Source organism: Solanum dulcamara, chromosome 7 (assembly GCF_947179165.1).
Source record: "Solanum dulcamara chromosome 7, daSolDulc1.2, whole genome shotgun sequence".
NCBI classification, from domain to species: Eukaryota; Viridiplantae; Streptophyta; class Magnoliopsida; order Solanales; family Solanaceae; genus Solanum; species Solanum dulcamara.
The window spans coordinates 19,202,315-19,215,478 of NC_077243.1; the positions used below are offsets into that span (position 1 = coordinate 19,202,315).

The window sequence follows — 13,164 nt, forward strand, 5'->3', positions numbered from 1 at the left end:
GTTACAAGATACACTATTATATATATATATATATATATATCGATACCGCTTGTATAAAATCATAGGCCGATTTTGTGGCAAGTAAAGGTTTATTAACTCTTTGTGCATGTCGTCTATAGGTTTCATTAGTCAAATTCCATGTTGTTTTGGGTGTTCTTTCCCACTATATACTAATATTCACTTGCATGTACATTATTGATTGTTAAAATAGCAACAATTTTAAACGTCTGCCAGCAGTTACGTTGAACATCAAACAATTAAAAACAAAGGAAATATATACTTTAATATAGTGATTCTATTAGTGTCATGCATGCATATATATTAGATTATTTTTCTGATCCATGTGAATTGGATGGGAACAGTTGTTTTCATAACTCCAAATCCCTTACATTTCATGAAAAATAATCCAATTTTAAACATTTTTATGTTGTTGACTCAATAAACTATACAAGAGATTGCATTTTTATACTTCAATTTGCATCCACATATTGCAAGTGACAAACTTGGAGTGGGGAAGGGGAGGGGGAGGGGACCAAGTTATGAAAGGCCTTTAATTAAAACTTCGTTAGTACTCGAAAGACTCGAACGATTTACTTGATGAGTTTCTTGTGAGTGATTTCATAGATGTTTTTAAGTTGAGTGTAGCGAAGATTTTGATTTTATATGAAAAGGGTGGATGTACCTTTATAGGTTCTGTTTAATTGAACTCATAATTTTCGACACAAAGCAAAATATTATATATGAAAATTTATCGAAATTGTGATAAATAAAAAATTAAATCCATAAAATTTAAATTCTGAATCCGTCTGATTAATATTACACAAAGCTACCAAAACCTAGTAAACTACAAAATGAACTATAACAGCAAGGGGTATATACCATTGCATGCATCATCCAAACTGCAACTCCGAAAAGAACAAAAAAATTGCCCAAAAATATAATATGGTGAATAATTAGTAACTAATGCAAATTGTAACAATATTTAATGTTGATTAGTAGCCACTAAAAGCAATCCTTTGTCTGTGCTGCAAAAAACAAGAGATTTTCATGAATATATGGAACACACGTGGTTTTGATATCAGATAAAATATGATGTCCCAAGAAATAATGTTGTCAAATAATATTATTTTTCCTTCCATGTGAATTAAATATACAAGTTGTCTAATAATTTAATTGGATCGCTTAAACTAACTGATTAGTTAGAATATTAGCAACTATTTTATTCTAAACACTTGTAAGTAGTTGGAAGTAATTATAATTGTCGTGATGATCAAAGAGGCACGTAGTAAAATGACCATGTGCTTCAGTATGATCATACGTTCATTATTTATCAAAATTGACAACTTAATAAATTAATCAACAAGAAATACTCAGTGTAACCTCATAGTCAAGAGCATGGACGAATCTATGTAGAAAGGTAGCACCCAAACATTTCGATTGTATTTATGTGTGTATATGTATAAGGAATTATGTATAAATATCAAGTGTGCTCTTGTTGTCTACTTTCCAAGCCTTCAGTGTCCCGTTATGTAACTTCCTTTCTTTTGTCCGTCCACGAGGATGTAAAACGAGAGAAAGGACAGCTCCAGAGTAACAAAGGAGCCACTTAATAGTTAAAAAAGTTGTCGCTAGGCCCTAAATCCCTTCTAATTAAAAATCTTAACTACATCAAGTAGACAAGGTTTTATCTTGTGTTAAAAAGTGTTGCTGGTACCACTACTCTGGTCTGCTACTGTGCAGGATCAGTCATGTGAGGGTGGGAACAATCTCTCCTCATGTTCCCTGGTTCCCCACAATTATAACAATTGCGGTCAAGGGATGGCCTTGTGGTGGGAGAAAAAAGGCAGAATTTACGAAATTTCTTTTCTAAGAAAGAGATCAGCTGCCTGGTGTGTAAGAAGCTCCCTAACAATCCTGAGTAGGATTCTGTTGTGGAGTCCTTGAGTAACCACCCGTAGAAGTGGGCATAGTTTACTGAATTGGTCGGGCTGCAATTGTCAACCTACCTGACCTCTAGAGTAGGAGCCATTAAAATTACCTGCATTCTTAGGCTTCTTAGCCAAAGCCTTGGCCTGCCCATCCCGTCAAACTCCTTCTACCTTCTTCATAAAGTCTGTCATTTCATTAAAACTTTTTCCTACAGAGGTCATGTGGACAGACAATACATATATTTCATAATTCAATCCTTTGACGAACAAACGGATCCTCTCCTCCTCTATGGTCACCAACTGTGTAGCATATCTGGACAAGGCATGGAACTTAGCCTCATAAACGGTTATGGTCGTACCACCCTGCTCAAGAGCCATGAACTCATCCTTTTTGGGATCCCTCAAAGTCCGGGGCACATACTTCTTCAAAAACAAGGCATTGAACTAAACCAAAGTGAGTGAAGGCAAAACTGGTGATCGACATTCCACAAAGGCTCTCCACACCTGCTTAGCCTCACCTTGAAGCTGAAAAATCACAAACTCAACTCCATGGTGATATACAATGCCCAACTTATGAAGTCTCTCATAGCAATCCAGGATGAACTCAGAGGTATCCTCACTCTCAGAACCATGAAATACGGGAGGCTTCAACTTCAAAAAGTTGGTCAGCATCTCGTGCTTAGTTTAATTCATCACAGGACCCAAAAGTGGAGGAAAGAAGGCACCAGCGCCTAATGATCCATCCATCTTAGGGACTGTAGCAACAACGAGATGAGAAACTGGAGCTTGAACGGCTTGCACCGCGGAAATGGCTCCATAGCCGACCAACCCACTTAGAAAAATCAAAATTTGATGAACTATAGCTGGGTCCAAAGAGGGAAGCCCTGCAGTCCTAGCCTCTGTATCCTCCTCTAGTTCAGCATCTTCCTCAATCTCAATCTCCACATTCTCTTCCACCTCGGCCTGGGGTGCCTCTACCCCTGCCTCGGCCATGTCTTCTCACTGTTGGCTCCTCTGCTGGCTTATTGATTTGGAGCTACTGGTCTGACGTCATTGTACCGCATGTTAACTATCTGCAGACAAGAGAGTGAAAGAGGTTAGATACCAATTTGGATCACCAGATATCAATTGGAATCAAGTTATACCACGAAGGTAGAAGAAGATAGAGAGATTTCCTAAAGTCATGTCTCTCAAAGAAAAGTATAGACTTCTTCATACCACTCTGCAAGACTCTACTAGACTCGTTTTGGTACAACGAGATCAACGAACCTACGGCTCTGATATCAATTTTGTCACAATCCAAACCGGGTCATGATTGGCACCCACACTAATCCTATGATGAGAAAATCAATATTATACCCCAAACTAAACATCCTAATACAGAAACAGATATTTGAAGATATGGAAACAAGTTTTAAAAATAAGTTCTTATAAACTCAGAAAACTATCCAAACAAATATAAACTTGCGGAAGTTAACCCTTAGAATCTGAAAATGATCGTACCAAAACTCTACTAAAAATCTAGAGTAAGGGGATGCAACCCCAAAAATAATAATATAAAATAAAATCAAAAAAGTTCTAAATCCGAAGTAATTGGACTGAGGTCCCAGATGAATCCACAGCGGCCTGAAAGAACTGGCTCACTCTTGAATTGGAAAAGTCAATGATCTCCTAGCTAAGGTCTATCAGTAGCCGCCTGAAGATTTCATGTACTCAACAAAGAAAGAGCAAATGTAGTATTTGTACATACAAAAGTCTAGTGGTAGGATCATGCAGCCGTTCCAGTAAATGAAATATATACAAGTAACCACAACACAGTAAACCATACATATACAGAAATACATTATCCAGTTATCAGTTCATGATCAGTACATAATTTCACAATGTCAATAACAAATGCAACAATCAAAGATGATTCTCTCATGGAATCCATACCCAAAATGTTGGTGTACCGGCGTGGCACATGTTTCAGTATGTACCGGCGTGGTACTCAATCCAATATTCACAATCATAATTACACTCAACAATGAATAGTTCATACACTTGCACAATTAGGTAACAAATTCATTACATCCAATTGATCACAAATAATAGTTTCATTAGGTTCATTCCATCCTTTTCTATTCACAAACATACAGTCAATATTAATGATACAGTTAACGGGCATACATAACACGTATGGGAAAGTAAACCATCACCTACCTCGAACCAAGCCTAAATACTCTTAAGGAACTTGAGTTATTCCTTTTCGGAGTGTCTTGGCTTGTTCTTGGTCTAAAACAAATAAAGAACACAAGCAATCAATGAACAATGGCCTAAATTACCCGGATTACATGAAAATACCCTTGGCCAAGCTCATGATCCTATCGCCCAACTAGCATTTTTCCCACCATTAGATTCAGGCCAAGAACCCTCTTCTAAGATAATTACCGTGGATTTTAGGTTCTAAGAATCATAGGGGAGTATTTAACTTACATTTATCGCGAGAATTGGTGAAAAACTGAAAAGGATAGCCCTAGGACACCCTTTTGCTCTCCAAAAACGAAATTACAGAGAAAATAACGTTTTTGAATATTTTACCAGATAAAATTCGCGTCTGGCCCGCCATAGTGGGAGCATTCTGCCATGGCGAAAATAATCCCTCCATGGTAGGTTGCACGGAGATAGAAACTCTGAAATTGAGTGTGAAGCCCCCATTCGCAACAAACCTCAATCTTTGACGTAACTCTTTCACGCCAAGATCAATTACGGGAGTTCTACTCGCCCGAATTCGATTTTGTAAAGCCATACAAGCTCCTTAATGTCTTGGCTATCAATTCAAATGATCAAACTCATAATTTAATCCCTCATCCATTACCGGATTACATCAGACCTCACATGACTCAGATTTTGTCCAAGTCTGGCCTAGACTCAAAATTTCTAAGTTACTACTTAAAAGTTTTCTGGCCCAAACTCCTCCCCCATTGGCTTATCCATAACAACAGAAACAGATCGTTACACAATGTACAATAACAAGATGGATATAAAAGTTTTGTAATGTTATTAATGGATGGATACTTATGTGAAGCATGAAATAAAGAAAAGTTTTTACCTTCCTAGTAAATATACGGTAACAAGATGAGTGTTGTACTCATTATTTATGTTAGAAATGTTATTTAATGGATATATATTTATGGAGCATGAAATAAGTAAGAAGATTTATACTTGCAAGTAAAACTTCAACTTCAACTTTCAACTTCTGATCAATCTGATTTCAAATCATACCATGCCGCATGTCCAAAGAAGCCCTAAGCAAAAGATGGGTAATATGGAATGCCCCATTACATTAAAAGTAAATGGTAGATGTAGTACTGCTCGAACTTCAACGTCGCTGTCGTAAAATTACATTGCAACTAACAAAATTACAAGCCTCGACAAATCTGTACATGCAATTCACTTATCTTGGGCGCAGACAGAAAGATGAAGCCTTTACATGAAAAGGAAAAATGAAATTGTACAAGTCTAGTTTCATTAAAACGTGATGCTAAGACAATACAAAGGAGTCTTCAATGGAGTGATGTAAATGACCTGGATCTCATGCTGAGTATAAACTCAACTCAAAAACTCAAAAGAGCAGTGTCACTGGGAGATCAGTAAGTACAGTTCTGTCCAAGAGCTGCGTATTCCATCTATCATGTCAACATTCAAAAACAAACAAAAATACATGGCAACGTGTAACTATTGCACATTACAACAGAAAGGCAATGAAAGCTTTCAACAATACACCTATAATGTCTATCATAAAGAAGCTAGTCGAAAACAAATAAGCATCCACGAAAGTCAGTAGATATGCATATTGGAAAAGAAAGAATCACGTCAGAAAGTAGGTTTATCATTCTTAAAATATAGGACCTCAAGTAAAAATCTTATGTCTTTTGCGATTGTATGCCAGAAGGAGCTCCTGAATGTCCATAACCTAATCTACTGGTGGATCATGTTGAACTGGAATCTGGAAAGCTGTTGAGGAATCGTGGATATCACAGGTCCATATCTCTGCAATGAGTTGAGAGAGAATCAATAGAATGATAAACATGTATCAAGATGGTTTACGAAAATGGTGTGGTTACAGGCACATGAGACTGCCACCAGTCGGGACAACACTGACTGCTAAAGGACTTCTAGGCACTCTACTTGGGAAAATATCTTATGATGCAAAAGAGAAAATTAATGATTATACCTGAACATTGTCGTAAAGTTCAAACAATGGCACTGCAAGAAGCTTCAGATTTTTTGGGACAGCAAAGTACTCTCTTTCAGATAGATGAACAACGAAGAGCTTCTTACACTCCTGCATGGCCCACGATAATAATTAGAAAGAGGAACTGAGGAACTAAGGCTCTACTCAGAATACTATGATGATTTATCTTTGATATTCAGTAATAAATTTAGGGGCGGCAAAATTGCCCATAAAAACATGACCCGTCCAAGTTTGGGCGGGTCATTTATAGGCTCAGCCTTTGACCCACCCAATTCAGCTCATCTAAAAATTGGGCTGACATGTGCTCCAAATAGACCTACGAGAAACTGTCAAAATATTTTCAAAGAGACTTTTTTTGTTTGATATGTTATATATACTCATAATAAAGGGGAAAAAAGTTAATTAGGTACTTAAAAGATAATCAAAGAACAAACAAAGAAATAAATATAGAGAAAGAATTGGGGGGGGGGGGGGTTATGACCCGGTTTTAGCCCATTTTAGCCCAACCTATTTCAGCCCAAGTAACTTTTGGGCAGGTCAATTAACTCAAATCATTTTGACCCACCCAAATTCAGCCCAACCCACCCATGTGACACCCCTTATTAATCATAATATGAAGATTAAACACCCAATGCTTGGGGGTTTTGCCCTTCAATCATGCATGGTTGCATGTTCAAATATAAGTAGGGACTTGAATTCCTTCGTATTCTGAAAAATGGATATCTGTTTTCTTCTCTAACTCCAAACCAACCAACCCCCACCCTCTTTCCCCGAAAAAAAAAGAGAAGAAATCAGGCATCTTAGGAAAACATTTATAACACTCTACCTTGGGTTTTGTTATGTGTGGAGGGCAGTATGGATACATTATAGTTTCAAAATTTGGCCTCCACCAGATGGCCACACACTCACCTACCTGCATTGATAGAAGCAAGATCATAGCAAAAGGCATTAACTAATATTACAAGAGAGGAGAAATAGATAAAACACTTGAATGACTATCAATGGCTTGATAAGCAGAACCTTATAGGAGCTATCAAAGCTTGTAAAGAGATTAATAAGAATTTAAAAAAAGAATTCCCTTGCATAATGCACTTAGTCACTTACAGAGGACAATCTTTTTCAGACAAAACAGGTCAGCAACAACGGGACCACCTATTCTCCATAGAAAAAAACAAAAAAAATAGTACACGAGGAATCCCCAAGGGACAACTACCGTATGGTTTGAAACTCAGTAAATTATGCCCTGCCCATCTACGCTTCTCCACTTACATACCAGGTTTTTGCATGCGGCAGAGTTCGAACTCATGACATAGGCCTAACCCACATATCATGTGTTGCACTCTTGCCACTAAAAGTCCTGAGTGCCCTTCACCCCACCCTTTTTGCTCGTTTATCTTCCTCCCACATAGAATAGTGGGAGGAGACTTCCCGATCATGATGGGAATGCATCAAGGATCAGCTCTTATCCCGTTCTTATTTGCCTTGGTGATGAATGACCTGACACGACATATCCGAGGGGAGGTGTCATGGTGTATGTTATTTGCAAATAACATAGTATTGATTGACGAGACACGCGGCGAAGTTAATGATAAACTGGAGGTTTGGAGACAAACTCAGGAGTCCTTAAGGAGTTTAGGTTGAGCAAGAGTAAAACAAAAAATTTGGAATGCAAGTTTAGTGACATGACTCATGAAGCAGATGCGGAAATGAGGATTGATACACAAGTCATCCCCAACAAAGACAATCTCAAGTATCTTTGGTCAATAATCCAAGGAAAAGGGATTGATGATGATGCTACACATTGCATTGGAGTGGGGTAGATGAAATGGAGGCTAGCATTTGATGTGTTGTGGGATTAAGAATGTTCCACCACAACTTAAAGGTAAGTTTTATAGAGTGGTGGTTAGACTAACTATGTTGTATGGAGCGAAGTGTTGGCCAATCAAGAACTCGCATGTCGAGATGATGAGAGTAGCAGAAATGAGGATGCTGGGATGATTGTGTGGGCATACTAGGAGAGATATGATAAGAACGAGGATTTAGGACAAGGTGGGAGTGGCCTCTGGTGGACAAGAGGGAAGTGAGACTGAGGTGTTTGAGCATGTGAAGAAGAGATGCTCTGATGATTCGGCGAGAAGGTGTAAGGTGTAAGAAGGTTGGCTATGGTGGATATGAAGAGAGGTAGAAGTAGGCTGAAGAAATATTAGGGAAAGGTGATTAGACATGACATGGCTCGCCTGCAGCTTACCGAGGACATGACCTTAGATAAGAGGATATGCAGGTCAAGAATCAGGGCAGAAGGCTAATAGGTAGTCGATCATTATCTAGTTTTTCTTACCCTTGTACTATTACTACTTTTCTTTTATCTTATACTATGATTCTATAGTACCACTTGTTGTTTTCCTTTGCTTCAATTGTCATATTATTTGTTGTCACTACTGTTTTGTTCTCTATTAATTTATCATGGTTTCTTCACTACTATATGTCCTTTTCATCATCTGCTTAGAACAATTTTTCCTTGAGCCAAGGGTCTTTTGAAAACAATCTCTCTATCTTCACAAGGTAGGATCGGTCTGCGTACACACCACCCGTCCCCAGACCCCACGTGGGATTAGAGTGGATATGTTGTTGTATCTTCCTCCCACACAAAAGAAAAGACACTACCAAAAGGCGTAACGCTTATAAGCATACCTGCCAATTTGGCTGAAGGCCAGGAGAATTAGCTGCAAGTTTACTAGAGAGTTTCCTTTTCAAACCCTCAATTTCTGCACATGTAAAAATGGAAAACAGAAACGCTAGTATCCCATGTCAAAGCTTGGCAAAAAATTTATGAAATCCAGTTAAAATCAGAAACGAAACATACCGTTCTCTCCTGGTTTCAAGCGTCCACCTGGAAGTTTGCAGAATGTGTTCCCAATTTGCAAAAGAAGAATGTGAGGATGATTGTGTTCTTGTACCTGTGAATTCAAACCAGAGGAATTGCACATCATCCTAATTTACTCCATAGAATCGAACTCTAAAATTACAAAACCAACCTTATTTTTATGAAGTAAGAATGTTATTAACAAAAGGGCATTAAGTAGCCCGCATACAAAAAGTATACAAAAAGTAGAAAATCTTACACAAATACATGATTTCCTATGAAAGCTGCCCAATCATCTATACAATCAACTTCTAACTAATCGACTTGACGTTTGTGCCAAAATTAAGTCAATTAACAGGTATAAATCGCCTCTAGTATGAAAATAGAATTTGGTATCTTTTGAAACAAGTGAAAGAAGAAACAACCAACAGATGATCTTAAGTGGACGAGTACTCCTCCTTTTACAACTATAAACAGTTCGAAATAAAGTTGAAACTTAAGTTGCTTGAGACCTATTATTTTTTTCTCCCATTGAGAGAGCTTGATAGTCATTGACCAACTAGCTAAAAACAAAGTTGTAAGGAAGCAGGGATAAAGCTGACTGTTGAGGTGGGTGGTAGCTGGAATGTGATTGCGAAAACAGATTATAAAGCTCTAGTTGAAGAAGAAAACATAAGCACATATGTAGTAAGGTAATGGAAATTAGCGAGTAGCTTAAGACCAATTAATCATAACTCTATAAACCAAAGTTGCTGCGGAAAAAGATCTCCCTTAATATTAACATAACCATTTTTTTGGTAACGTTTAAAAGAAAATTGATAACCGTCCACGGGATACCTGCCCCCTCCCCTTTATATTCACATAGCCTTTTTTTTTATAAGGTTTAATATTAACATAGCCGTTACATAGCTTTTCTCTGTTTCAACAATTGACATATGTTAAAAGTTAAATCAGTTTCCCATTGCACATCTTTTGATCAGAATTAAGAGCTCAATATTCAGGCTGAACTAGGACATTTTTTAGTAACAACCTCATGAGATTCTTATTCAAGACATATAAGTTTCTGTTGTAAGAAAAGAGAGCATTTGTTCTCTTCAACGCTCTCTTCTTCTTGTAGTTGAGATCTTTCTTCTCGTCCTGCTCATCTTTTTTTGAGTTTTTCCATTACTAGCTTCTTAATGTTTAAATCCTAATTCCACGAAATTTTTTCATTTGCAAGCACCCTGACCCAGGACTAAATTTGAATATAATCCAATATCCCCTAAAGTGAACAGATCGCCAGCAATTTTAGAAGTTCTAGCTACAAATTGTAATCGACCTAAAATTAAACGTCTAGTACCTAACATTTCGTACATCTGAAACCAGGAACTGTAACACTACATAGAAATTCTATTTTCCTTTCTTTTTTACAGATAAGGAACACTATATGGAGTAGTATTCTATGTAACTTCCCTCTTATTATAAACATTTTCAGTAAATAGCTACAGATGATGAAGCAGCAAGCTATATAAGACATTAAATGGAAGCCAGCTCAATGAATGAAGTGCCATCTATTAATGGCTATAATCACTAAGAGAGATTAAGAAACAAAGGTCAATGTCCAGTAACCACTCTCCAATCCACTGAACAATGCAGAAGAACTCCTAGTGAAGCCCTATGATTCTTCTTCTCCCCATTAGCTCGTACAAAAACCAGTTTTCCTAAAAAGATCACTTTTTCCCCAATTGAATTAAACTCGTTGAGAAAGTTATATTGCTTCACTATTTACTTAACCTCTCTCCCGAAAGAACTTCTCAAGTACCTCCAAGTCCACTTAATATGATACTTGGCATTTAGGGAGTCAAACATCTTTGTCTTAGACTAAACTTTTTCGTGCATTGTCTAATTTTCAATTATATAAAGTTGTAACCTAGACTAACTTTTAATATAATTTCTTAATTTCTAAATTTTGTTTCAATAAGATTAAGAAATGGATGTTTGAATTGAAACTGAAAATTAGAAAGTTTGGTCCTGGTGCTCTAGAAACCACCACCACCCCCCCGGCCCAGATTGGAAGATGGCAAATAAAACGAGAGAGAGAGAGAGGTCTACTGAAATCAGTCTACTTCCCTTTAGCATGGTTATGTGTATAAAGATGCCAAGAGAACCTGAAGATCTGGAAAGCTACTATCCAGAAAACGAATTCTTATGATTGGTAGTTTTAGTTTGTTTTATTTGAAACTGGTAACTTTGATTGGTAGTTGTACTGATGTGATGAAAGTAACTATTCATGGATAAATACATGTAAAGATTTCTCCTATAACACAGGAAACTGATCTGAAAGTACATGATCTTTTCCAAAAAAAAGGAGCTACAAAAATGGCAGCTAATGGAAATGAAGAAATATTATAAAACAGAATGGAAATTTAGTTCCCATTCTGACTCTTGTTTTCTTAGTCAAAGAAAATCTTAGATAGATAATGGAAGAATCATATACTTCCAATACGGATATTTCCTTCGACATAAATCTCAAAAACCTTATCCAAACAATTGCATACAGAAGTTATGCAAGAGTGTTGAGAATGCTGAACGCTCCCTTTTTCTACAAGTGATGACAAGTTGACAACCATATGTCATGTCGGAGAAAAAAATTAGACTAAACTAAGACTAAAGATCTTAATATCAACTAAACTAAAAGCACAATCACTGCATCAAAGCCACTATTTGAATCAAGCAAATGTGGAGCTCATTTGTTGCAGCTTAATGACAGCTAATGAGTTTCTAGCAACTAGATGTGGCAAAAACTAACAAAAATAGTAACCATCTAGGGCAATAACTGAACAAAGGTAAGCATGTGTAGATATTAACCATAAAATGATCATTTTCCTTAGATGGAAATAGGAACATAATATAAGTTGAGATATAGAATGCAAAAGCTTACCAAGAGAATTCCTTCGACGCTAGTCCTCATGCCCTCCTTCAAGTAGCTGCAAATCACGTCATAAACAAAGTTCGTTAAATTCCAAAAAGAGAAGAAACGTTTTTGTAGCTGCTTAAGGATAATAATCGAACTACTAGAAGCGGCCAGTGTGATCCAGTTTCGTAAGAGTTTTACCTAGGGTTTAAGGATTTTTGATCTACTTACCTGGAAAAATCTATCAGAATTTCAATTATGAAAAAAAAAAGAAACTATACTTGACTTTCATACGAGCAAGGCGATCAGCGACGGAGGTGTCCTTCTCCATTTTGGGCTCCTTAGTACCAAATGTATAGCTGGAGAGCGGGTATGTGTTGACAACCGAAGACGTTACCATTTTCTTTCTCTTTTCCGTGATTCGCTATGCAAATGACGAGGTTTTTATGCTACTTTCGTCTCCGGAATTAAATGTCGCCAACGGGAGGACTGAGGTTCGGAATGCCCCCTTGCCGTTGATGGGATGGTTCTGGACTAAAGACGAAATTGCTTAGATTGTGGAACTGTCCACCGGGCCTTCACTGGATCCGAACCGGCTATTCTGGGAGCCTATTTGGACTGGCTTTCCATTTTTACTTATAAGTCAACAACAACACAACATATATTCAGTGAAATTTCACAAATAGAATTTGAAGAGGATAGAGTGTATGCAGATCTTATTGTTATTTCATTAAAATAGAGAAATTGTTTTCGAAAGACTTTCGGCTCAAAAATATCAATCCCAAGAAAGAGAGAACAACAATATATATAAATATCATAGTGGCTAAAACGAAAAGAAATGCAAATTATATAAGGAAAGAATAATACCAATAGCAAAATAATGTGATAATCAAAGGGCAATAACAATACAACTATAATGGCACGCCTAGACCTAAGACCAACCCTAAACCGTCACAGGGCAAGACAACATTCTACCCCTACTAGCCTTCTACCATAATACGCGATCTCCACTCCTTTCTATCTAAAGTCGTGTACTCGGTGATATGAAGTTGCGTCATATTCTGTCTAATCACTTCTCTCCAATACTTTTTCGGTCTATCCCTCCCTCCGCATAGCCTCCAAATCCGATTGCTTGCAACTCCTAATTAGGGCGTCGATACACCTCATTTGCACATTGTTATTTTATTGGGATTTTTGACATTGGAGAAATTGAAGGTTCTATCAACTACTTCTTGTGTTTGTG

General features: G+C 37.2%; 1 protein-coding gene across 1 annotated transcript; it reads right to left on the reverse strand.

The window, feature by feature from the left end:
- Window positions 1-5,557: 5,557 nt before the first annotated feature.
- Window positions 5,558-12,519, reverse strand: LOC129895601 (pre-mRNA cleavage factor Im 25 kDa subunit 2). The gene is made up of 7 exons (XM_055971329.1): window positions 12,203-12,519; window positions 11,949-11,994; window positions 9,029-9,122; window positions 8,857-8,930; window positions 6,992-7,078; window positions 6,145-6,255; window positions 5,558-5,960 (listed from the first exon to the last, which is right to left on the reverse strand). The coding sequence occupies exons 1-7, from the start codon at window positions 12,319-12,321 to the stop codon at window positions 5,889-5,891; spliced, it is 603 nt and encodes a 200-aa protein (XP_055827304.1). The 5' UTR covers window positions 12,322-12,519; the 3' UTR covers window positions 5,558-5,888.
- Between the last annotated feature and the right edge of the window lie 645 nt (window positions 12,520-13,164).

Bases quoted from the DNA above. Each gene is read 5' to 3' on its own strand.
- LOC129895601 (XM_055971329.1), bottom strand. From the start codon at position 12,321: ATGGTAACGTCTTCGGTTGTCAACACATACCCGCTCTCCAGCTATACA. The intron at 8,931-9,028 runs GTATGTTTCGTT...TTACATGTGCAG, and splicing joins CTTGAAACCAGGAGAGAACG to AAATTGAGGGTTTGAAAAGG. The intron at 5,961-6,144 runs GTATAATCATTA...AACTCATTGCAG, and splicing joins AACTTTACGACAATGTTCAG to AGATATGGACCTGTGATATC.